The 25529-nt window shown below is 40.8% G+C and overlaps 1 protein-coding gene across 20 annotated transcripts in view; it reads right to left on the bottom strand.

Annotated features, from left to right (window-relative positions):
• The window catches only part of LOC127577657 (mucin-13-like), an 88955-nt gene that overhangs the window by 1275 nt on the left and 62151 nt on the right, over positions 1-25529 (bottom strand). For all 20 annotated transcript variants that reach the window (XM_052029094.1, XM_052029111.1, XM_052029130.1 and 17 more), the window contains exons 14-19: positions 24022-24125; positions 20286-20420; positions 14245-14362; positions 9774-9811; positions 6788-6875; positions 268-454 (exon numbers count right to left, since the gene is read on the bottom strand). In XM_052029094.1, coding sequence (XP_051885054.1) covers positions 268-454; positions 6788-6875; positions 9774-9811; positions 14245-14362; positions 20286-20420; positions 24022-24125 — 670 coding nt within the window. The remainder of the gene's footprint in view (positions 1-267; positions 455-6787; positions 6876-9773; positions 9812-14244; positions 14363-20285; positions 20421-24021; positions 24126-25529) is intronic.

Below are 25529 nucleotides of genomic sequence, written 5' to 3'. Positions count from 1 at the left end.
TATTTAAAGATAGTAAGTTGATTTTTGGCATTAAATTTCCATCATTAGCAGCAAATAAAGACATTGCATATGAAATAAAATGTATTTGCTTTTGTTTCAGATATACCAAATGTGATAAGTTCTTCAACAAGTATGTTACACATAACCTAAATATAATGGATGTGAATCAGGAAACATAACATAACTATTTGCCTGATGCAGATCTGCTTTGTGGTTTTACGAGAGAGATTATCTTTAAGCTTTATTCAAGAAAATGTTAAAATTTACCTCATCATTATCTCTTGAAGACCAAGGTGATGGTTTGCTATTTGTATCATAGTCAATATCATCTTGAGACAGATGTACTCTTGGAATCCTGTTTTGAGCTCGAGAATTACGAGAAACCATATGAAAGCTTTGTTGTGGCTCTGACCTTACCAAGGGTGTTTTTTGTTCATCAGATTCAGTCCGCTTTCTGCAACAGTGATAACAGAATAGCTATTAAAAACTGTTAGGTTAAAAATGATTGCCAAGTAAGTTCATCATGTAGAGCCTGCTTTTATGCACAAATTGAATATATTTTTTCATATTCTTCATTTTTTTATGACATAGATAGATTCATACAGCCCACCATGTCCATGCTGAACATCAAGTACCTTTCTATACTAATCCCATTACCAGCACTTGGTCCGTGGCACACTATGCCTTGGAGATCCAAGTGCTTCTTAAATGTTGTGAGAGTCCATGCCTCCAACACCTGATCAGGTACTGTGTTCCAGACCTCAACCACCGATTGAGTGAAAAAAATTCTTCCTCAGTTCCATGTAACATTTACTGCTCTTCTTAAACCTATCCGGTCTTAGACACCTCTGCCATGGAGAGAAGTTTCTTCATCTATTCTATTTATTTCTCTCATAATTTTTTTATGCCTCTATCAGAGGCCCCCTCAGTCTCCTCTGTTCCAAAGAAAACAAACCCAGCCTATCCAGTCTCTCCTCATAACAGAAAAGTTCCATCCCAGGCAACATCCTTGTGAATCTCCTCTGGACTTCTTCAGTATAGTCATGTCCTTCCTGTAGTATGGCAACCAGAACTGTGCACAGTACTCCAGATGTAGCCTAACCTATGTTTTATAAAGTTCTTTGCCTGGTTAATGAAGGTGGTTATCCCATATACCTTCTTCACCACCTTACTTGCTTGTGATGCTATGTTCAGGAATGCTTGGGCTTGTACACTAAAGTCCCTCTGTTTCTCAGTGCTCCCTAGGGCCCTACCATTTGTTGTGGCTATCCTACTCTTATTAATCCTCACTGTGCATCTCTTCACACTTATTAGGATTAAAGTCCATCTGCTATTGCTCTGTCCATCTTATTGACTAATCATTATCATCCTGGAGCCTATGTTTATCCTGTTTACTATTAACAACACCACTAAATTTCATGTCAACTGCAAACTTACTAATCATACCTCCTACTTTTAAATCCAAATAATTACTGCATAAAATAAACATAAGGGTCCCAGCATTGATACCTATGGCACACCACAGGATTCCAATTCTCCACCATTGCTCCCTGCCTCCTATTACCAAGCCAATGTTGGATACAATTTGTTAATTTGCATTGGATTTCAAGGGCTCTAACATTTTGGACCAACCTTCCATGTGGGACCTTGTCAAAGGACACACTGAAGTCCGTGGGTGGCACAATGGCACAATTAGTGGAGCCACTGCCTCACATCACCCGAGAACTAGATTAAATTTGACATTGGGTGCTGTTTGTGCGGAGTTTGCACATTCTCCCTGTGACCACGTGGGTTTCCTCTGTATACTCTGGTTTCCTCCCACATTCTAATGACGTGTGGGTTGGTAGGTTAATTGGCCACTATAAATTGCCCCTAATGTGCAGGTGAGTGGTAGAATCTGTGGGGAGTTAATGGGGATGTGGAAGAATAAAATTGGGATTAATGTAGGATTATTTTAAACATGTGATTGATGGTTGGCTCTAACTCAGTGAGCCACTGGGCCCTTTTCTGTGCTGTGTTTAGGACATAGATTTAAGAAGAGTAGTAGGAGGTTACAGTGGAACTGAGGAAGAATTTTTCACTCAGATGGTGGTTGGAGTCTGGAACACATTGCCCGATCAGGTGTTGGAGGCACGGACTATCACAACATTTAAGAAGCACTTGGATCACCAAGGCATAGTGTGCCACAGACCAAGTGCTGGTAATGGGATTAGTATAGAAAGGTACTCGATGTTCAACAACAGCCTCTTCCTTATCGTTTTCACTCTGTTACATCTTTGAAAATTTCAATTAAGTTATCCAGGGGATCAGTCCTGATGAACGGTCTGGGCCTGAAACGTTGACTGTTTATTTCCCTCCATGGAGGCTGCCTGACCTGCTGAGTTCCCCCAGTACTTTTTGTGTGTAGCTCCAGATTCCAGCATCTGCAGAATTTTTTGTCTCTCTCCCACATTTAACTGCTCCGATACTCATTCAAAGGGTGTTTCACTGATGATGCTGCTGGAGGCATCATTATATCAGTGACTGGCTGGTCAATGTATGTCAGTGACTTAAGGGCAGGAGGCAAAGGCATTTTAACATGGAGTATACCTGTGGGTCTTTGCCCACACCCATCCAAGATCTTTGTGATGAACAATATATTTGCAGGCTCAGAATTTTCATGGGTGTTATCACTGAGATATGTGCAATGTTGCAGAAACCCTTGAGCCACATTCTTATGTCTGGACTGCCCTTTCAGTTGGCACATCAACTTTCAATCTCCTTGCCAGAGGATCTTTTCAAGACGCTGCAGCAGATCTCTGCCATGTTTCACCATTTGCTGCTAGCCACAGCATCAGATGGATAACCTCAGCATTATATTCACAAGGAGGAGATTACTTCTATTTTGATTTCAGTCAGGAGCACCAAACATTTTGGCTGCTGGGATTTGCCAGCAGCCAGCCATTGACGGCAGTCATGTGTTCATAAAGGCTCCCATTAATGTCCTGTACTATCTCCTCAACTCCCTAAACCGCAGGTGACTGTGGAATTTTCTGATAGGGAATGCAGAATCATACAGCACAGAAACAGGTCCTTTCGGTGCACCTCGGTCATGCAGGCCAATGCTAATCTCATTTGCCCTGCATTAGGCCTGTATCCCTCTATGCCTATCCTATTGAATCCAAGTACCTGTTCACATGCCCTTTAGACAATTATAACTGTATTTGACTCAGCCCCCTCCTCTGGCAGCTCGTTCCAGATAGTCACCACCCTCTGTGTGGAAAAACGGACCCCTCAGATCTCTGGGAAGCACACACGATGTGTTCATCCTGAGGCAGACTGAATTGGCAGACATTTTCCACGGACAGTGCTGCCCAGATTTATGGATCCGGGGGGTGGGGGGGAGGTGGTGGAAAACAAGGGCAACTCTCTCTTTTCCTGGCTCCAGACACCAAGTCATACTTCCACTATAGCAGCTGAGTGTCACTACATCATGAACCGTGCAAGTACTGGAATCATAGAAGATGGTCTTCTGAAAATGAGATTCCAGTGTTCCCAAGGGTCCAGGGGCTCCCTAATGCAGGTGCAGTAACTTCATCACTGTGAGCTGTATGATGCTCTTCCTTCGGCATAACACATCCACTTGAAGATCTTAACACCAATATAAAGAATCATACAACACACGTATAAGCCCTCCAGCCCATTGAATTCTCACCAACTATCAAGAAACCCCTAGCACTATTCCTAAACTAATCCCATATTATTCTCTTCACATTCCCATCAACTCCTCCCAGATTCTACCATTCATCTATACACTATGGGCAGTTTACAGAGGCCATTTGTTCTCCCAACCCACACATCTTTGGGATGCGGGAGGAAACTGCAGCATGGCTGGGATGTGGAGGAAACCCACACGGTCACAGGGAGAATGTGCAAACTCCACACAAGCAGCACTAGAGGCCAAGATTGAACCCAAGTGTCTGGTCTATGAGACAGCAGCTCTACCAGCTGTGCCACTGTGTAGTTAATCCGCAGTGAGAGCCCAGGAAACACTAGAGCCCAGGAAACACCATCTTCCTTTGCAGGGCCATCATGCTGACCACAGCATATTACTGAATGAACATCTGATCTAATTTGCTTCAACTGTTTTCACTGGTGTGCATCTCACTCTGAAGAAGCTTATGATGATATGAAATTAGTTTCTGCACTTCTTGAATAGGTAGGAATTTTTATTTCTTTATTCACAGAATGTAGATGTATCTAGAAATGCCAGCATTTATTGTCCATCTTTAATTGGCAACACTGATAGGCCATTGTCAGCAAGGATGCTCTGATTTCTTTTCCCAAAAGTCTTGAACCAGATTGTTTTTTTCATGACAGTTTGATAGTTTAATAGCCACTATTACTGACATTATTTTTAAATTAATTTCGGCATTTACTTAATCACTTGAATTTTAATTTCCAGGTGCCATGGGGAATTCGGAACTTTAGATACTTTACAGCAACTTAGCCACAATACTACTGCACCCTTATCATACCTGGAGTAGAAAGCCAGGCTCTTCCTATTGTAACTTATTTGGGTCTCTTTGGCAAAACTGGCATACAAGACCTTCCTTGAGGAACTTATCTTGATAATGAAAACGTCCAAGTCTCTTTCACTACAACTAGCCCACTGCTCTACTCTCTCTACACTCATGAGTGTGTGGCCAAGCACAGCTCAAGTGCCAGCTATAAATTTGCAGATGACACCATTGTTGTTGGTAAAATCTCAGATGGCAATGCATATAGGAGCGAGGTACTTCAGCTGGTTGAGTCATGTCACAACAACCACCTCACACTCGACGTCAGCAAGACCAAGGGATTGATTATGGACTTCAGGAAGGGGAGGTCAGGAGAACACACACCAGTCCTCATTGAGGGATCAGCGGTGGAAAGGGCAAGTAGCTTCAATTCCTGGGTGTCAACATCTCGGAGGACCTATCTTGGGCCCAACACATTGATGCAATCACAAAGAAGGCATGCCAGTGGCTCTACTTCATTAGGAGTTTGAGGAGATTTGGTATGTCACCAAAGACTCTTGCAAATTTCTACAGATGTACAGTGGAGAGCATTCTGACTGGTTGCATCACACCCTAGTATGGAGTCTCCAATGCACAGGATCGCAAGAGTGTGCAGAGGGTTGTAGACTCAGCCAGCTCCATCACAGGCACAACCTCCCCACCAGTGAAGAAATCTTCAAGAGGCAGTGTCTCAAGAAGGTGGCATCCATCACTCAGAACCCTCACAATCAGGGACATGCCCTCTTATTGTTACTACAATTGGGGAGGAGGTATAGAAGCCTGAAGACCAACCTATTAGGAACAGCTTCTTCCCCTCCGCCATCAGGTTTCTGAAATATCCATGAACACTACAACTTTTTTTCCTTTTTTTGCACTATTTATTTATTTTGTAATTTATAATGATTTTTATGTCTTGCACTGTATTGCTACCGCAAAACAGCAAATTTCACATTATATAATAAACCTGATTCTGATTCTGAACTAGGGGGTTATCCCTCTCCCTTGAGCCTCTGTTTCCTCCATGGCAGCCATATCATGTGATGCTAGTTTCTGGTTGCCATAGAGAGGGTGCCTTTAAGACCAAGTATCTTTCTGAACGTGGCCCCACTGAGAATTATATCGACCCCATTTTAGCTAATTTCTGGATCAAACTACCGTAGTGCAGTAAATGTCTATTTGGTCACATTCAATTTTAATTTGCTGCACAATGACCATCAGTATGATATGCAATATTGAATTATCTGACCAAATAGGAAGGAAATCAAATTCTAAGCATATTTCTCTATTAAAAACAGATTATTCTATCATGGATTAGCACCGTAAAAGTGTAGCTCACTGCTGTCAAAGGCCTTTTGAACAGCAACATTGAAATACCATTCAGATGGACCTTACTAAATTATGATGGAAAATAAATGAAAATCACTGTAAAACACCTCTGGGTGGTAGAACATTAGGTAAAATTATTAAGATTTAGTATAAAAGAAAAAAAAGTCTAGTTACCAGCACTTCTCCAATCAAGGAATGTGACTCCATTCAAATAAATGGGGTCATGCTACATATACCAGCAAAGGCCAGCTCATAATTATTGGGCCAGAAGTGCACTCAGCTCTTTCGCTGAGCATGTTTATACTCTTCTCCTAGACTAAGTGCTGAATTCGGTGGTCAAGGAGAAGGTCAGACCTTTGGTTCATATCTGACTTCTGCATTACAATGAATTGTCACAAAAAATCAGAAGCTAGTTGGCCTTTGCAATGTTGCTAGCCAAAGATTCTTCACGGTGCAGAAAACCTGCACCACTGGCTGAAAATCAGTATGATCTGCCCCATTGGGGTACCCTTTATATCCAACTATTACTAGTGTTTCTGTTTTTTTCCCCCGGTAGTATATTGTTTTTGTCTGCTTTAGGGAGGAAAATATGGTTTTGCCTTGAGGAAGTAATTCAAAGCCCTGCTTCTTTTTCCATCTGCCAAACACGGAGGTGTGCAGGTCGTAATTGGATCTGAATCTTTAAAACATTCACCCATGACTTCAACCCAACCTGACAATTATGTGTTAATATTCACCCTAATTTTTCTGCTACTTTAACCATAACAATTAAAAAAAACATGAAGCCGTCACAATTTTCTGAAAACATTGATTAATGTATTTTCCTAATTTTTTCATATTCTTATTTTGCATTGTTCATTTACAGAGACTTCTCACGTAAATTAATGAGGTATATTTAGTTCAGAGAATGTAAATAATATTACCTCAACCATGTGTACCCAAGTGCAATTACTAGAGCCAGAATCAGAACTCCACATACAATTGCAGTCACTGTAATAGCAAGTTCATATCCTGCAAAAGATAGACATTTTAAAGTAAATATCAAATGAACTGCAGTACTGATAAACTTCATCAGTTTGAACCCCTATACCATTGACTAAAATTGTTTTATAGAGATATTGAATTATACAATACCAAATAAAATGAAATTTGCCATATTAGAGTTGAGCTGGTTCTCCCCACGATTACTGCATTCCCACAAGCAATGAGGTTCCATGACGTGTGACAAATAATTTGACTGCAAATTATTCATTTCATGTATATCACCTTTTTGATTGAAAATAAACTAATCAGTTCCAATGAAAGATCATGGACCTGGAACGTTAATTCTGTTTCTCCCTCTAGATGCTGACTGATCTGCTGAGTATTTTCAACATTTTCTGTTTTATTTAAAAAAAATACTTTTTCTTTTGACAGGCACTAGAAAGTCCATTTTGAAAAATCACAGGCTAAAGCTTGTGGCTTAGATTTGTGGAGAGAACACAGCATTGTCATGGCATTGGATGACAACATTAGAAAAAAAATGTTGTCTTTTATAGAAACATCGAAAATGAAATTAAGGCAGCCATTTAACCGGTCATGTTGAAAAACAGCTTTCCACACCAATCCCACCTTCCAACACTTGATCTGTAATCTTGCAGGACATGCTCTTCAAGTACACATCAAGCACTCATTTTTAAATGTGATGAAGATTTCTGCTTCTACCTTCCTGACAGGCAGGGCGTTCCGACCTGCTTCACTACATTTTGGGTGAAAAAAATCGTCATTTCTCCTCTAATCTTTCTATCAATTACTTTAAGTCTATGCTCCTGGTTTTTGACCCCTCAGCTTAGGGAAAATAGCCCTTCCTGTTTACTCTTTTTAGGCCCTTCATAATTTTATGCACCTCCATTGTTTCCCCTCTGCTCCAAAGAAAGCAATCCCAGCCTATCCAACAGTAAATGAAAATAAAAAAATACTACAAATACTGTAAATCTGAAATAAAAACAGAAATGCTGGAAATATTTGAGTTGAAACATTCAGTCTGCTACTCTTTTCACAGATACTGTACTGCCTGACCTTCTGAGTGTTTCCAACATTTTCTGTTTTTATTCCAGTTTAACAGAGCTAAGAACTTCCAGTGCTGGCAACATCCTTTGAAATCTTTTCCGCATTTTCTCTAGCGCAATCACAATTTCATTGTAATCTGGTGATGAGAAAAGCACACAATACTCAAGATATGGCCTGGCAGAAATTGAATACAATTCTAACATAATATCCCTGCTTTTATAATCTATGCTTCGACTAATAAAAGGGAAACAACACCAGGCCTTTTTAACCACTTTTCATGCTCTCTTTAAGCATCTGTGGACAGAAAAGTCAAGTTCCTTTGTATCCCCCCACTTCACAATATCCTTTCATTTAGTGTCTTTGTCTTGTTGCATCTCTCCAAAAGTATTATGTCACATGCTTGCCTGGATTAAACTCTATTTGCTACTATACCTGGGACTCAACAGCTCCCTTTGCAAGTGGATCCTTGACTTCCTGACCAACAAACCACAATCAGTCAGGATAGGCAGCAACACCTCCACCACAATTATTCTCAACACTGGTGCTTTACAAGGCTGTATCCTCAGCCCCCTACTCTACTCCCAGAATCTGGCCACACACTCACAACTGTATGGCCAGATTCTGCTCTAACTCCATCTACAAGTTTGCAGGTGATACCACCAAGGTGGGCTGTATCTCAAGTAACAATAAGTTGGAGTACAGGAAGAAGATAGACAGCCTAGTGACATGGTGTCATGACAACAACCTTGCCCTCAATGTCAGCAAAACAAAAGACCTGGTCATTGACTTCAGGAAGGGAGGGGGTGCATATGCTCCTTTTGACATCAACGGTGCTGAGGTCGAGACAGTTGAGGGCTTCAAGTTCCAAGGAGTGAACATCACCAATACTCTGCCCTGGTCCAACCACATGGACACCATGGCCAGGAAAGTGCGCCAGTGCCTCTACTTCCTCAGGAGGCTAAAGAAATTTGGCACGTCCCCTTTGATCCTCAACAATTTTTATTGATACACCATAGAAAGCATCCTATCTGGATGCATCACGGCTTGGTATGGTAACTGTTCTGCCCATAACCGCAAGAAACTGCAGAGAGCTGTGGACACAGCTCAGCACATTACGGAAACCAGCTTCCCCTCTATGGACTCCGCTGACATTTCTTGCTGCCTTGGTAAAGCAGCCAACATAATCAAAGACCCCACCCACACCGGATATCCTCTCTCCTTCCCCTTCCCATTGGGCAGATGATACAAAAGCCTGAAAGCACGTACCACCAGGCCCAAGGACAACTTCTATTGAACAGTTCCCTAGTACGATAAGATGGACTCTTGACCTCAATCTATCCCATTATGATCTTGTATCATATTGTCTACCTTCAATACACTTTCTCTATAACTGTAATACTTCATTCTGCATCCTGTTATTGTTTTACCTTGTACTACCTCAATATACTGTTGTAATGAATTGATCTGTATGACTGGTATGTAAGACAAGTTTTGCACTGTACCTCAGTACATGTGACAATAATGAACTAATTTACCAAATGACCAGACTAACTACATCCTTCTGAAGTTAGTTTTCCTCCTCTCTGTCAACCACATAGTCAATTTTTGAATGATTATTCTGAAACATTAACATGTTAACTATCCCAACTATTGGGTACAGAACAGAGTTCTCTTCATTATGCATCAATAATATACTTCTAGGAAACCTCTGAAGGAACTACTTTGCAAACTCATTGCTCTAATGAATATTCCTTTTCTTTAATGAGAACTTACTGTTTAAATTTACTCATTTGTTAATGAAAGAGTACAATTCTCTTAAATTCACAGTGAGTATTTGAAACTATTAATTTTAATTCTTACCATCCTCGCAGTTTATTCCATTATAACCAAATGGACAACTAAATATAAGAAAAGAAAGTATTAGTTGACATAGTAATTAAAAATAATGCTTCAATACATTAGTTTTGTAACCAATTAGATTTTGACCTTTGAAAACAATTAATGAGCTAAACATAAAAGAGACTGGAAAAAGTTCCATGTGAATCTGTCACTCAAAAGACTTCAAATAGATGTTGACAGTGATGTTCCACAGGCTACTCAATCACAATGGTGTTACAACTTAAACAGTATAATGTGAACACTGGTACCTCCACCCTCCTCTCCAAGTAACACACCATCCTGAGCTGGACATATGTCAGCTTTCTCTCAGAAACACATGACAACATTCTGGAATTCCCCACCTAACGTGTACACCATCATTCAAAGGATGGCTGCAATTTGACAAATTCCATGGACTACTCAGAGAAACTAGAGATGGCAATAACTAGTGGTGTCACTAGTAGTTCCCACACACCAGAAACAAGACAAAAGATTGATGCAAGTGAAGAAATCTGTGTGCAAAACTAGTAGACATGCCAAGAACACTATGGCAATGCCAGCAAATTAAATTAAGAAGATTGGCAACTCACTCAACTCCTCAAAACAATGTTATGTGTGAGATTACAATGGGAGAGTTTCATAAACAACAAGAATAGATGGCCTTTAAATATTAACTGGATTATAGGACTTACTAAGTGCTTGTGAATGAGCAGTAACTGAATGGCCAAAAAATGTCATAATAAGGGAATCCAACCAAGGACGTGGTTGCAGTGGTTTAAAAAAAATAATTTAAAAGCCTAACCTGACCTGATTGCATCAGCACCAACTCAGATACGTGAACCAGTCAGATTTCAGTGGTTAATCTAGAATTAATGTTTTCATACATGGCTCAGATGCAAACATCAGCTTATGTGAAAAGAGAGACAGCATAAATGCCCGTTGTACTGGGCAACCTGACAGAGAGTTTGAAGACAATGTTGCAAAACACAAAGGAGCTTTATCTTGTTCCATGGCTGGCACAGAGGATGAAGACTATTGTAACCAACTTGGGGAAAGTGCCCAGTTCCATTAAGACCACATCGGTAATCGTCATGTTAGAATTTATTAAGATTGGTCTGAGACAAACTACTGCCAGAATCTCTTCTAGGCAAACACAGAATGATGCCATCTAAGGTGAGGTTGATGTCATTTTTGCTTTTGGAACTGGTATGTGCAGGCATTACATCATTTGCAATCTGTTTTCTAATGGGACTCCAGGAATAGCAAGGCAATGCCCCTGGAGAGTGGCTTTGGCTCCCTTGGAGAAGCACCTCAGCATGTCCAGTCTCAATGATTAGTACTGCTCTATACCTTCCTCCAATGTTATCTCAAGTATCCCCATTGGAACTAAGGACTTTTCCACCTCTCAAGACATACTGGGAACATCTCATAGGAACACAAGGATAGGAAAACAAGAGTCATAGTGTCATACAGCATGGAAATGGGCCCGTTTGCCCAACTGATCTATGCTGTCCAAGGTCCTCATCTTAGCTCGTCCCATTTGCCCGTGTTTGGCCCATATCTCTATAAACCTTTCCTATCCATGTACCTGTACAAGTACCTTTTAAATGTTGTTAATGTACCTTCCTCTGAGTTTATGTACTGACCACCTTCAGTGTGGAAAAAGTTGCCCCTCAAGTTCCTATTAAGCCTCTCCCCGCTTATATAGTTCCCATATAAGATAGGCACTATATTTAATTGATTATTAAGGCTGATCCAGAACATGGAATATGGAACATAGAAAAGTATAGCACAGGAACAGACCCATTGGCCAGCCATAATAATGTCAAATTAAACTAATCCTATCTGCCTGCACATAGTCTGTATCCATCTATATCCTGCCTATTCATATGTCTGTCTAAATGCCTTTTGAACATTGTTGTTGTATCCTCTTCTATTACCTCCCTGGCAGCACCTTCTAGTCACCTACCACTTACAGTGCAAAACAAACCTGCCTCACTAATCTCCTTTAAACTTTCACTCTCTCACCTTAAACCTATGCCCTCTCAAATTTGACATTTCCACTGCAGGAAAAAAAGACTCTGACGACCTACCATATCTATGTCTCTCATCATTTTATAAACTTCTATCAGGTCGCCCCTCAGCCTCCAACACTCCAGAGAAAACAATCCAAGTTTGTCCAAACCTCCTTATAGCTACTGCTCTCCAATCCAGGCAACATCCTGGTAAACCTCTTTTGCACCCTCTCCAAAGCCTCCACATCCTTCCTATAGTGTGGCAACCAGAATGACACACAATACTCCAAAAGTGGCCTACGAAAGTTTTATACAGCTGCAACATGACTTTCCAACTTTTATATTCAATGCCCCGACCAATGAAGGCAAGCATGCTGTATGCCTTCTTTACCACACTATCCATTTGTGTTGCCACTTTCCGGGAGCTATGAACTTATACCCCAATATCCCTCTGTACATCAGTGGTCCTTAGCATCTTGCCATTTACTGTATACTTTCATTTTGTATTTGACCTCCCAAGATGTGCCACCTCACATTTGTCCAGAGTAAACTCTCCACCCAAATGTTCAACTGATCTATATTCTGCTGTATCCTTTAACAACTTCCCTCGTCATCTACAAATCTATCAATTATTGTGTCATGGGCACGGCAGTGTAGTGGTTAGTGTAACGCTTTACAGCGCCAGCGACCTGGGTTCAATTCCCACCGCTGTCTGTAACGAGTTTGTACGTTCTCCCCGTGTCTGCGTGGGTTTCCTCCGGGTGCTCTGGTTTCCTCCCACATTCCAAAGACATACAGGTTAGGAAGTTGTGGGCATGCTATGTTGGTGCCGGAAGCGTGGCGACACTTGCTGGCTGCCCCCCAGAACACTACGCAAGAAATGCATTTCTCTGTGTGTTTCGATGTATGTGTGACTAATAAAGATCTTATCTATGTGCAAACTTATTAATCAGATCACCTATATTTTCATCCAAATCATTAATATATATTGCAAACAACAGAGATCCCAGCACTAATCCTGTGGAACACCACTGGTCAAAGAAAAACACCCCACTAGCATTATTCTCTACCATCAATTTTGGATCCAATTTACCAACTCACTGTGGATCCCATATGACTTAATCTTCCGGGCCAGCCTACCACAACGGACCTTGTCAAATGCTTTATTAAAGTCCATGTTGACAATATTCACTGCTCTGCCCTAAACAATCATTTTTGTCACTTCTTCAAAAAAACTGAATCAAATTTGTGAGACAGGACCTCCACTGCACAAAGCCATGCTGACTAGATCTAATAAGACCATGCTTTTCCAAATGTTAGTAAATTCTGTCCCTAAGAATCTTCTGCAATAATTTCCTACCAAGGAATAACGCTGGCTACTCTCTAGTCTTCTGGAAACTCTCTGTCAAGGTCCCATCAACCTCCTCCCTTGTTTCCCTTATTATCTTGGAGGAGATCCTATCAGGCCCTGGGACTTAGTTTTTCAAGACACTCAATACCTCTTCCTTCTTAATATCAACATGGCCTGGAATATCAACATACTCCTCCCTAGTCTCACCATCATCCATGTCCTTCTCCATGGTGAATGTCAATATGAGGTACTAGTTAAAGACCTCATCCACTTCCTCTGGCTCTACACATAAGTTCTCCCTGTGTCCTTGTGGACCCACCCTTTCCCTAGCTATTCTCTTGCTCCTAATATACATATAAAATACCTTAGAATTCTGCTTAATCCCACATGCTAAGGACATCTTATGGCCCTTTTCACCCTTACTTATTAAAGTTCTTTCCTCTTTTCCAAATCTTACACATGCTTCCTTTCTATTTTTAATAATTTGACAAATATTGGTTGATGAATCTACTCTAAGGTTGCTATTGGCACTTATTTGTCATGAAATGAAGGAAAGACCCAAATATCTGTAATGATGAAAGATAATTGAATTGTGGTTGGCAAATAGCAATGGGATGGATAGAAAAGAGAATATAATTGTCTGATTTCTCAGAGCTTAGGTGGATAGAGGGTTTGATGGTTGATACCTCTCCCTCTCCTCTTCCTCCTCCTCATTTTTCTCCACTTGTTGCTTCTAAAGGTGCTGTTAAGAGATGGTCTTTTGTAAAGGCAAGTTTGTGCAACATATTGCAGATGCAAATCTGAATATGCAGCTCAGAGATGTACTATGAAGCTGATGTAAATTGTTCAGGCAATGGATGTTTCCCTTGAACACACTGATTACTTAGTAACATTCCTTGTGGTTGCCTGGCCATCACTGAAGCATGGTTCCTGACAAGTGTCACAAATCATGCTTGCAAAGGATATCTTACATTGAAAGGCTATTGTCCTCCAGCCAGTTCTCATCCATTAGATGGAGGACAATGTTTGGTAATGGGAGAAATGGGTACAAAATAAAAATATTGTATGCTGGATACTCATACTGAACCTTTCACAGATGCCACTGTTATTTTTATATCCAGACTGGCATTCACAAACAACATCATGAGTTTCAGCTTGTGGAACACAATGTTGATTCTTTCCTTTGCATTTGAAATCACACGATTCTGTGGATATTAAAGAAAATTACTGTAAATGGCTACTGGATTTACTCAAGTTCCAAGACATGATAATGTTAAAATGTTTTTTTACACTTAGACCTTTATATTAATCAATTATCTCACAAATTTACAAATGCTGCATAAACTTCAAATGGTTTTCAACAGACCATTGTGAGATGTTGCATTACAGAAAGGTGAATAAGGAGAGCTCTTATATGATGAAATTTCAGCAATGATTTGTCCACTAACCTTATCACAATGATTTTCACTAATTGTCCACTAAAGCTGTGTTAGGAAGTTGAGAGAACATCACAGCAATTCTCCATCATATGATAGGACATTTGCAAAAGTAGAGGTGAGTCAAGAAATAGAGTTTCAGATATATCAGAGAAACTTTGAGATGTGAACACTTTCCTAGTCATTGAGTTCTGCACACAGAATACTATGCAATATTATATTTAAATTTATGTTTTATCCCCCATGTTTCTACTAATTGCATTATTTAGTAGCATCTGTGCATTGACTCCAAAGTTCTTTCCACTACTTCAAAGCATTTAAATGGTGCTGTGCAAGTGACCCATGGCAATTAGTCCAAAAACTTTAGTGAAAGGCTTTGCGTGCTTAAATTGCAATTTCTTCTGCAATTATACACATTAAACTTAAGTAAATTTGGGGGGGGGGGGGTGGTGGTGTCGCTTGAAGTAAATGAGCCTGTACTTTTGACACTGTTGTCAAGAGTCATACAGTATACAGCACAGAAACAGACCCTTTGGCCTGTCAAGTCCTTGTCAACTGTTACACTAATCTACACCAATCCCATTTACCAGATTAGGTCCATAGCCTTCTACATCTTGGCAATTCAAGTATTTGTCTCAAGTCTTCTTAAAAGATAAGAGAGTATTTGCCTCCATCACCTCCTCATGTTGTGCATTCCAGATTCTAACCACCTTGTGTGTGAAAAAGATCCCCCTCAGACCTCCTACTTCTCATCTTAAACCTATGCCCTTGGCTTAGACAGCCCCACCATAGGAAAATCTATTCTTATCATCTACCCTATCTATCCCCCTCATGGCCCTTAGCATCCTTCACTCCTGAGAAATCAAAACCAGACAACTCCACTGCACCCTCTCCAGTGCAATTACATCCTTCCTACAATGTGCAACCAGAACGGCACCCAATTCTCTGAATTCGCCAACCTTTTAAAATTCTTTTCTATGGCTGATGAAGGCAAGCATCCCATATACCTTCTTCACCATCCTCTCTACCTGTGCTGCCACATTCAGGGATTCATGGACTTACGGCAGGGACAAACTACAGCTGCTGAAAGTCATTGAGCTGAGAAGCATGATGAGACAGAACTTTACAGCACAGTACAGGCCCTTTGGCCCACAATGTTGTGTCGACATTTTATCCTGCTCTAACCCTTCCCTCCGACATAGACCTCCATTTTTTCTACCATCTATGTGCCTATCTAAGAGCTTCTTAAGTGTCCTTAATGTATCTGCCTCTACCACCTCTGCCGGCTGTGTATTCCACACACCCATCACTCTCTGTGCAATGAACTTACCTCTGACATCCCCCCATACCTTCCTCCAATCACCTTAAAACTATGCCCCCTCATGTTAGCCATTTTCGCCCTAGGAAAAAGTTTCTGACTGTCTACTCGATCTATGTCTCTTATCATCTTGTACACCTCTATCAAGTCACCTCTCATCCTCCTTTGCTCCAAAGAGAAAAGCCCTAACTTGCTCAGCCTATCCTCATATGATGTGCTCTCCAATCCAGGTAGCATCCTGGTAAATCTCCTCTGCATCCTCTCTAAAGCTTCCACATCCTTCCTATAGTGAGGCAACCAGAACTGAACACAATACACCAAGTGTGGTCTAACCAGAGCTTTATGGAGTTGCAACATTACCTGGCAACTCTTGAACTCAATACGCTGACTAATGAAAGCCAACACACCATACACCTTCTTAACAACCCTATTGACGTGTGTGGCAACCTTGAGGGAACCATGGATGTGGACCCCAAGATCCCTCTGTTCCTCCACATTAATAAGAGTCCTGCCATTAAGCTTGTATTCGGCCTTCAAATTTGATCTTCCAAAGTGTATCACTTCACACTTTTCTGGGTTGAACTCCATCTGCAACTTCTTAGCCCAGCTCTGCATCCTATCAATATCCTATTGTATCCTACAGCAACCTTCTACACTATCCACAACACCATCAACCTTCGTGTCATCTGCAAATTTACTAACCCACCCTTCCTCATCCTCATCCAAGTCACTTATAAAAATCACAAAGAGCAGGGGTCCCAGAACAGATCCCTGCAGAACATCACTGGTCATCGACCTCCAGGCAGAATACGCTCCATCTACCACCACCCTCTGTCTTCTATGAGTGATCCAATTCTGAATCCACACAGCCAAGTTTCCCAGGATCCCATATCTCCTGACTTTCTAAATGAACCTTCCATGAGGAACCTTATCAAACACATTACTAAAATCCATGTACACTACATCCACTGCTCTACCTTCATCAATGTGTTTCGTCACATTCTCAAAGAATTCAATCAAGCTTGTGAGGCATGACCTGCCCTTTACAAAGCCATGCGGACTGTCCCTAACCTTCTCTAAATGCCCATAAATCCTGTCTCTAAGAATCTTCTCCAGTAATTTGCCCACCACTGAAGTAAGGCTCACTGAGTCTGTAATTCCCAGGGTTATCCCTACTCCCTTTCTTAAACAAAGGATAACATTTGCCAGCCTCCAATCATCTGGCACTACTCCTGTGGCCAGTGAGAATACAAAGATCATCGCCAAAGGTGCAGCAATCTCTTCCCTTGCTTCCTGTAATAACCTTGGATATATCCCGTCTGGCCCCAGTGACTTATCTATCCTAATGTTTTTCAAAAGTTCCAGCACATCCTCTTTCCTCACGTCAACATACCCTGGCATATCAGCACGTTGTATGCCATCCTCACAAACGTCAAGGTCTCTCTCACTGGTGAATACTGAAGCAAAGTATTCATTAAGGACCTTCCCTACCTATTCCGCTTAGGGAGCTCGGTAGGAAGCTGAAAAGCAGGACCTCAAGGCCATGCACCAGTGATGGTAAGAATAGGTTGATTTGGCAGATGAATGCGTGGCTGAGGAGTTGGTACAGGAGGCAGAGTTTCAGATTTGTGGATCATTGGGATCTCTTCTGGGGAATGTATGACCTGTACAAAAGGGACAGTTTCCACTTGAACTGGAGGGGGAACCAATATTCTTGCAGGCAGGTTTGCTAGAGCTGTTGGGGAGGGTTTAAACTAGTTTGGAAGGGGGACGGGAACCCGAGTGATAGGTCAGAGGTTGGTGCCTTTAGTGTACAAGTAGATGCAGAGTGCAGAAAGACTATGAGGAAGGATAGGTAGTTGAAAGGGCAAAATTGCAGTCAGTTGGATGGGCTGAAGTGTGTCTACTTTAATGCGAGAAATATTAGGAACAAGGGTGATGAACTTAGAGCATATGTAAGTACATGGAACTACGACATTGTGGCCATTACAGAGTCTTGGCTGTCACAAGGCCAGGAATGGCTGCTGGATATTCTGGGGTTCAGATGTTTCAAAAGGGATAGGGATGGGGGTAAAAGAGGTGGGAGAGTGGCTTTGCTGATCAGGGACAGTATCACAGCTGTACAAAAGGGAGGATGTTCTGGAGAGATCATCTACTGAGTTAGTGTGGGTAGAAGTCAGAAACAAGAAAGGGCCGATCACTCTATTGGGAGTATTCCACAAACCCCCCCAGTAGCAGCAGAGACACTGAGGAGCAGATTGGGAGGCAGATTTTGGAGAGTTGCAAAAATAACAAGGTTGTTGTCATGGGTGATTTCAACTTCCCTAATATTGATTGGCTCCTCCTTAGTGTGAGGGGGATAGATGGGGCAGAGTTTGTTAGGTGTGTCCAGAAGGGATTCCTGACACAGTATGTGCACAAGCCGACTAGAGGAGAGGACACACTGGACCTAGTACTAGGCACAATGAGCCTGATTAGGTTTCAGATCTCTTGGTGGGAGAGCACTTTGGAGACAGTGACCATAACTCCTTGACCTTTACCAATAGCCTTGGAGAGGGATAGGAGCAGACGATATAGGAAAGTATTTAAATGGGGGAGGGGGAATTATTATACCATTAGGCAGGGACTTGAAAGCATAAATTTTGAACAGCTGTTCTTGGGGAAGTGCACTACAGAAATCTGGAGGTTGTTTAGGGAGTACTTGCATGGGCTTCTGGATAGGTCTGTCCCATTTAGGCAGGGTAAAGATGGTCGAGTGAAGGAACCATGGTTGACAAGAGACATAGAATATCTTGTCATGAAGAAGAAGGAAGCTTACCTAAGGTTTAGAAAGCAAGGATCAGACAGAGCTCTGGAGAGTTACAAGGTAGCCAGGAGGGAACTTAAGAATGGACTTAGGAGAGCTAGAAGGGGGCATGAGAAGGCCTTGGTGAGTGGGATTAAGGAAAACCCCAAGGTGTTCTACACGTATTTGAAGAATAGGAGGATGACTAGAGTGAGGATAGGACCGATCAGGGATAAAAGAGGAAACGTGCTTGGAGTCAGTAGAGGTAGAGGAGATCCTTAATGAATACTTTGCTTCATTATTCACCAGTGAGAGAGACCTTGGTGTTTGTGAGGATGATATACAACAGGCTGATATGGTATTGGTATATTATTGTCACTTGCACCGAAGTACAGTGAAAAGCTTGTCTTACAAACCAATCGTACAGGTCAATTCATTACACAGTGCAGTCACATTGAGTTAGTACAGAGTGCATTGAGGTAGTGCAGGTAAAAACAATAACAGTACAGAGTAAAGTGTCACAGCTACAGAGAAAGTGGAGTGCAATAAGGTGCAAGGTCACAACAAGGTAGATCGTGAGGTCATAGTCCATCTCATTGTATAAGGGAACCGTTCAATAGTCTTATCACAGTGGGGTAGAAGCTGTCCTTAAGTCTGCTAGGTCAGTCAAGGAAGCAGGCAACACCATGTGTTTAAAACTGAGTTCAAGATCATGTTGAAAGAAGTGAATGCACAGAGACGAAATTTGCTCACTTAGAGGTGGTGGTGGTGGTAGGGTAGGGGGTAGGGGTGGGTTGAGGGGAGAATCCTCCTTTCCTCCCCAAAAGAAAATAGCTTCACTGATAATCTGTTTCATTGATGTAATTCAGTTGACCCACCAACATCTGCTATAATGAATTTGCCAAGAGTTAGATAATGCAAGAGTGGGTCAATCCCTACATTAAGACTGGCTTTCCTGTCTATAATCTACATTGTTTCTTTGATACATGAAAGTGAACTAATCTGGCAGCAAAGGCATCAAAAATGTATTGCGCAATGATGTCACTGTTGCACATCCTGCAACACTTCAGGCCTATGCATTTTACATTCATGGAACCAGGCAAATGAATACTGCATTATGTACAAGGCATGTTAGAGAGGACTGATTATAAATGGTGATTCTGCTTAAGGGGCACATAATGCAAAAAAAAATACACTTTAGAAATTATCTTCCAGGTCTTATCTTGTTACAAAACATGTGTTGTGCAAGTGCATTGACAGAGAAATCAAACTTGAAACCATTATAAACTGAACACAGAGAATTAGAATAGATATTGTTATAAATTATATCAACACTGTCTTTTTTCCCCAATTTGAACAATAAATATTTCAAATTAAAGATAATAATTCCATAGCCCTTTTAGTAGCTTCCTCTTTATACCTTTTGGAAAATTATCTATTTCATATATATAGGTAACAGAAAATGAAATGTTAAAGAACACATTATTTTGAAAACTGGAATTAGTAAATACATGTTTTAGCTCTTATTCATCAAAAATAATATAGTACTTTAATGTGGATAAGTAAAATCAGATGTAAAACTTAAATACCTATGCATTTTGTTTCGTTCTGAGAGATCTTGTAAAATCCGTATTTGCAGACACACTCAGCCAGACCATAATCTGGCTGATGACAATGTACAGTAGTACTACTGTCACACTGTTTTTTGTGGCAGCCATACACAGCTATTGAAGAGAACAAACCAGGAAATTAATTTCTGAACGTCTCATGTACACATTCTACACAATCTTATACCAGGCTTAATTTCACATTATTCTGAATATTGTTTGAACCCCAATGAACTATACTAATAACATTTTCAACACCTTATACCTAATTTTTTTTCCCGTATGCATTCACGGTTGGATATTTTTGGTAGATTTGGTGAAAATTGCCAGAATATTGATAGAACCACCTGAACAAGAGTGAAAAGGCTGGAAATAACACCTCAAAAGTGTTTCTGCCAAACTTTGATAGTTATAGTCAGATGCATGTGGTAGCCCCATGGAAGTCAGAGACATCATTGACTACAATTATATTGGGCCTTGGTGAGATCTCACCTGAAGTGTGCAGTTTTGGATTCCTTATCTTAAAAGAGATATACCCATTAGAGAGAGAGTGCAACAAATGTTCACAGGCCTGATTCCTGGGATGGCAGGACTGTGGTATGAGGAGAGACTGGATCAACTAGGCTGTATTCACAAGAACTTGGAAGAATTAGATGGGATCTCATTGAAAAGTATAAAATTCTGACTGGGCTTGAGAGGCTGGTTGCAGGGAAGATGCTGCCCTTGACTTGGTTGTGGGGGTGGTCAAGGAGTAGGTGTCATAATGTCAGGATTTGGGCTAGGTCATTTAGGACTGGGATGAGGAGAAATTTCTTTACTCAGAAGGTGATGTAATTGTGCAATTCTCAACCTCAGAAGGCTATGGAAGCTAAGTTGTCAAATATACTTCAGAAGGAGGTCGCTAGATTTCTGGACACAAAAGGCATCAAGGGAGATGGTTAAGTAAGATGATTGGCCAGGATTATTTGGATAGTAGAGCAGGCTCAAAGGGCTGAACAGCCCTACTATTGCTCCTAAATTCTATGTTTCTATGGTTCTAGAGCATCTATTACCAGCAAAGCTTTTCCTGCTCTCAGGTGTTTACGTTAATAATGCTGTCTACATAAAATGTTACAAGGTTGAATTTATTAGGTGCTAAGTACACTTAATGTGAAATAAAATCGGTATTGCAAGATCACTTCTTTGACAATTCAAGAGATCTCTTCCACCTAAAATTATAGAAGGTTCAAGGGTCAGGATTTCTGGAGCAGCTGCTCTTAACAAGAAATCACTTCCTGTTAAATTTATTATTTAAATAGGGAAGGTGGAGAACAATGGGTTGGTGAAACACTGATATGAATCGAGAATTGGTATTTGGACAGAAAGAAGTGCGGAAATAAAGGGATCCTCCTCAGACTTGCAGGCTATGATTGGTGGGTTACCACAGGGATTGGTACTTGGACCTCAAGCATTCACAATCTATATCAATGGCTGAGCTGAGGGTCCAAATATCATGTTACCAAGATTGCTGATAATGGCATCAAGATGGCATGCTTGCCTTTCTTAGTCAAGCCATTGAGTTCAAAGTCAGCAAGTTACGTTGCAGCTTTATAAAACTCTGATTAGTCTGCATCTGGAGCTTTGCATTCAATTCTGGTCGCCCCCATTATAGGAAGTATGTGGAGGTATTGGAGAGGGTGCAGAAGAGGTTTGCCAGGATGCTGCCTGGATTAGAGGGCATATGCTTTGAGGAGAGGTTGGACAAACCTGGGTTGTTTTCTCAGGAGTGGCAGAGGCTGTGGGGAGACCTGATAGAAGTTTGTAAGATTATGAGAGGCATAGATAGACAGCCAGTATCTTTTTCCCAGGATCAAAATGTCCTACACTAGAGGACATGCATTTAAGGTGAGGGGGATAAATTCAAAGGAGATGTGCGGGGAAAATTTTATTTACACAGTAAGTGGGGGGGTGCCTGGAATGCGCTGCCAGTACTGGCGGTGGAGGCAAATACAATAGAGGCTTTTAAGAGGCTCTTAGAAAGGCACATGAATATGCAGAGAATGGAGGGAAATGGACCTTGTGTGGGCAGAGGGGACTAGTTTAATTAGGCATTTAATTACTAGTTTAATTAGTTTGGCACAACATTGTGGACTGAAGAGTCTGTTCCTGTGCTATGCTTTTCTATAATCTACTGTATGTTCTATTTTGAGATGAGGAGGGAGTTCCTCATACAAAGGGTGGTGAAGCTTTGGAATTCTCTACCCTACCGAACTGTGAAGGCTCAGTAGTCAAGTTCATTCAAAACAGATCCATAGATTTTCGGATATTAAAGGAATCAAGGGATATGTGGATAGTGCATTTAAATGGTACTGAAGCAGAAGATCAACTATGGGCTTGATAAATGCCTGAGCATGCTCAAAGGGTTGGAGGGCAGACTTTTGCTCCTATTTTTAAATAAAAGATAGCATACTGTGTTCATTTACATTATACAGTATACGTAGAACTAGACGAGTACTAATATGTACAATTTTCAGATTTAAGATAGAAAATTTAACAGAGACCAAACTTCTACTGTTCTTGAAAAATATCCTTTGCTCTCAAAAGAAAAAGAGCAAAAGGGCAGAAAACCTGCATCCTCAACTAACAGTAGAAGGCATCCCTGGCCCAGTACTGGAAAGTTGTAGCTTGTGTTTAACAGCATGAGAGAGATAAAGCACAAGAGTCATTTGTAAAGATGCCAAGATCCCTTATACCCCAAGCCAGATAAAACATTCAAATATTCAATAATGCATCATATGTTCTGAGTCTTACATCAGAACTCATGAACATGAGTATTTTTCAGGGCAATTTCCCTTTTCTGCTCTCATCTCTAATTTTTTCATTTCTGCCATTATTTGTAAAGCCAATGCAAGTGGTTTAGTTACTAACTGCCAGACTTCCACAATGTGCTCCTTTCACCTAAGGCTAATCTTTCTCCTTCTTTGGTGATTTAATTTTTATATGTTTCAGCAAATCCTTCCCGTTTTCCTTCATATAATTTAGTATTTATTTTTCTCATTTTTAATAATTCTATTAAAAATTCTACACATTGCATAATTGAGACTTCTGATTTCATTTTAATCATGGTATTGTTAGATTAAAGAATTTTATCAGGTTACTTATGTGAAAGGGATAGTGAAAGCAGAAATGTTTTGTTCATCAAAGCAACTCTTTGTATTTCTCTGTTTCCCTTTCCACAGATGATATAGCTTGGTGGTACAGCAGTTGGTCTCACTTTGGGTTCTGTTTGTGTGGACTGTTTATTCTCTCTGTGATCCAAGTGATCCCATTTCCTCCTACGTGCCAAAGACATGCTGGCTGGCTAATGTGGTTAATTAGCTACTATAAATTGAGTTGGTTTAGGTCATTTACAGGAGAATTGGGCAGGGGAAATTGATGTGGATGTGGACAGGAAAAATGGGATTCGTGTAGATGGGAGTTTGATGGTTGGCACAGACACATTAGGCTGAAGGGCCTGTTTCCATGCGTTATGTCTATCTGTGAGATGCTGCCTGACCTGCTGGCTGTTTCCAGCATTTTCTGTTGTTATTTCCAGCACCTGCAGATATTTGATTTTCGTTTCAATACAAGTGTTCATTGGAAGAGGTGTAGAAAAGGACAACAGTTGCTTCATTATACAGTGCCTGAAATTCCATTTTATTACTGAGTAATAAAAAAGTTCAAAAATGGTATCACTTACGTTTATATTTGTATGATTTTGATAAAGCTTCCACAATGACTGATTCTGTCACCGAACTACTACTATTAAATGTGTTTGTAACATCTGTGATGACACTCCCTTTCCTGCAATTATAAAGTCATATAACTTAATTCACTAGCACAAATTTACAGTGACATCATGCAAGTGCAACAAGGTCAAATGACTAATCAGAAAGCCCACCAAAGAATCATAAACAGTTTCATTTCTAGTATGATCCTTTTTTTCCTCTCCTGTTGACTATTTTTGGGCTCTTCTCTCCAGCCAATTCCATTTACCACTAGTACATGCCACCTGTTATTTTTCACTTATTTTTCTCTATAATTCCTATCTGGGCCCACAGGTATCTCCTGGTATCATGAATTCTCCTTGGATAAGCATATGACTGTCTCTTAACATCCCTGAGGAGCCCAGGCACTATACAATATGAAAATATGAACATTCAGCTAATAATCTGGAATTAAAACTACATATTAGTCATTATTGCAACTAATTATGAAGATTTATGGATATTACAGTGATTGGTGTATATGGTTTAGGATCTTGATGAATGGCAGGATAGACTCAAAGCGTTTGGATGCTCCTGCTCCAATTTCTTAAGTTCTTAAGTGATGTACTTTTGCTACTCATTTCCTTTTTTACTAATCTTATTTGCACTCTTATAATCTGTTTTTTATATTCCCTGGTTGTTTACTTTGGAGTTACAGAGTCATAGAGTAATACAGCACAGAAACAGGCGCTTTGGCCCAACTCATCCATGCCAATCAAGATGCCCATCTGAGCTTGTCCCATTTGCCCGCATTTGGACCATAACCCTCTAAACCTTTCTTATCCGTGTACCTGTCCAAATGTCTTTTAAATGTTGTTATTATACCTCCCCCAACCACTTCCTCTGGCAGCTCGTTCCATATGTGCACCACCCTCTGTGTGAAGTTGCCTCTCAAGTCCCTTTCAAATCTCTCCCCTCTCACCTTAAACCTATGCCCCCTCACTTTTGATTCCCTTTCCCTGGGAAAAAAGACGGTGTGCATTCACCCTATCTATGCCCCTCATGATTGGAAGATTAAATTGGGAACAGATGTTCTCAGGGAAAAGTACGGAAGAAATGTGGCAAATATTCAGGGGATATTTGTGAGGAGTTCGCATAGGCATGTTTCAATGAGACGGGGAGTCACGAGAGGATACAGGAACTGTGATGTACAAAGGCTATAATAAATCTAGTCAAAAGGAAAAGAAAAGCTTACAAAAGGTACAGAGAGCTAGGTAATGTTAGAGATCTGGAAGAGTATAAGGCTAACAGGAAGGAGCTTAAGAAGGAAATTAGGAGAGCCAGAAGGGGACATGAGAAGGCCTTGGCGGGCAGGATTAAGGAAAACCCCAAGGCATTCTGCAAGTAAGTGAAGATCAAGAGGATAAGATGTGAAAGAATAGGGCCTATCAAATGCAGCAGTGGGAAAGTGTGTATGGATCTGGAAGAAATAGCGGAGGTA

The sequence above is a fragment of the Pristis pectinata genome, chromosome 1 (assembly GCF_009764475.1).
Source record: "Pristis pectinata isolate sPriPec2 chromosome 1, sPriPec2.1.pri, whole genome shotgun sequence".
In the NCBI taxonomy this organism is placed as follows: Eukaryota; Metazoa; Chordata; class Chondrichthyes; order Rhinopristiformes; family Pristidae; genus Pristis; species Pristis pectinata.
The sequence above is the reverse complement of the archived record's forward strand: the minus strand, read 5'-3'. Positions and strand labels throughout refer to the sequence as shown.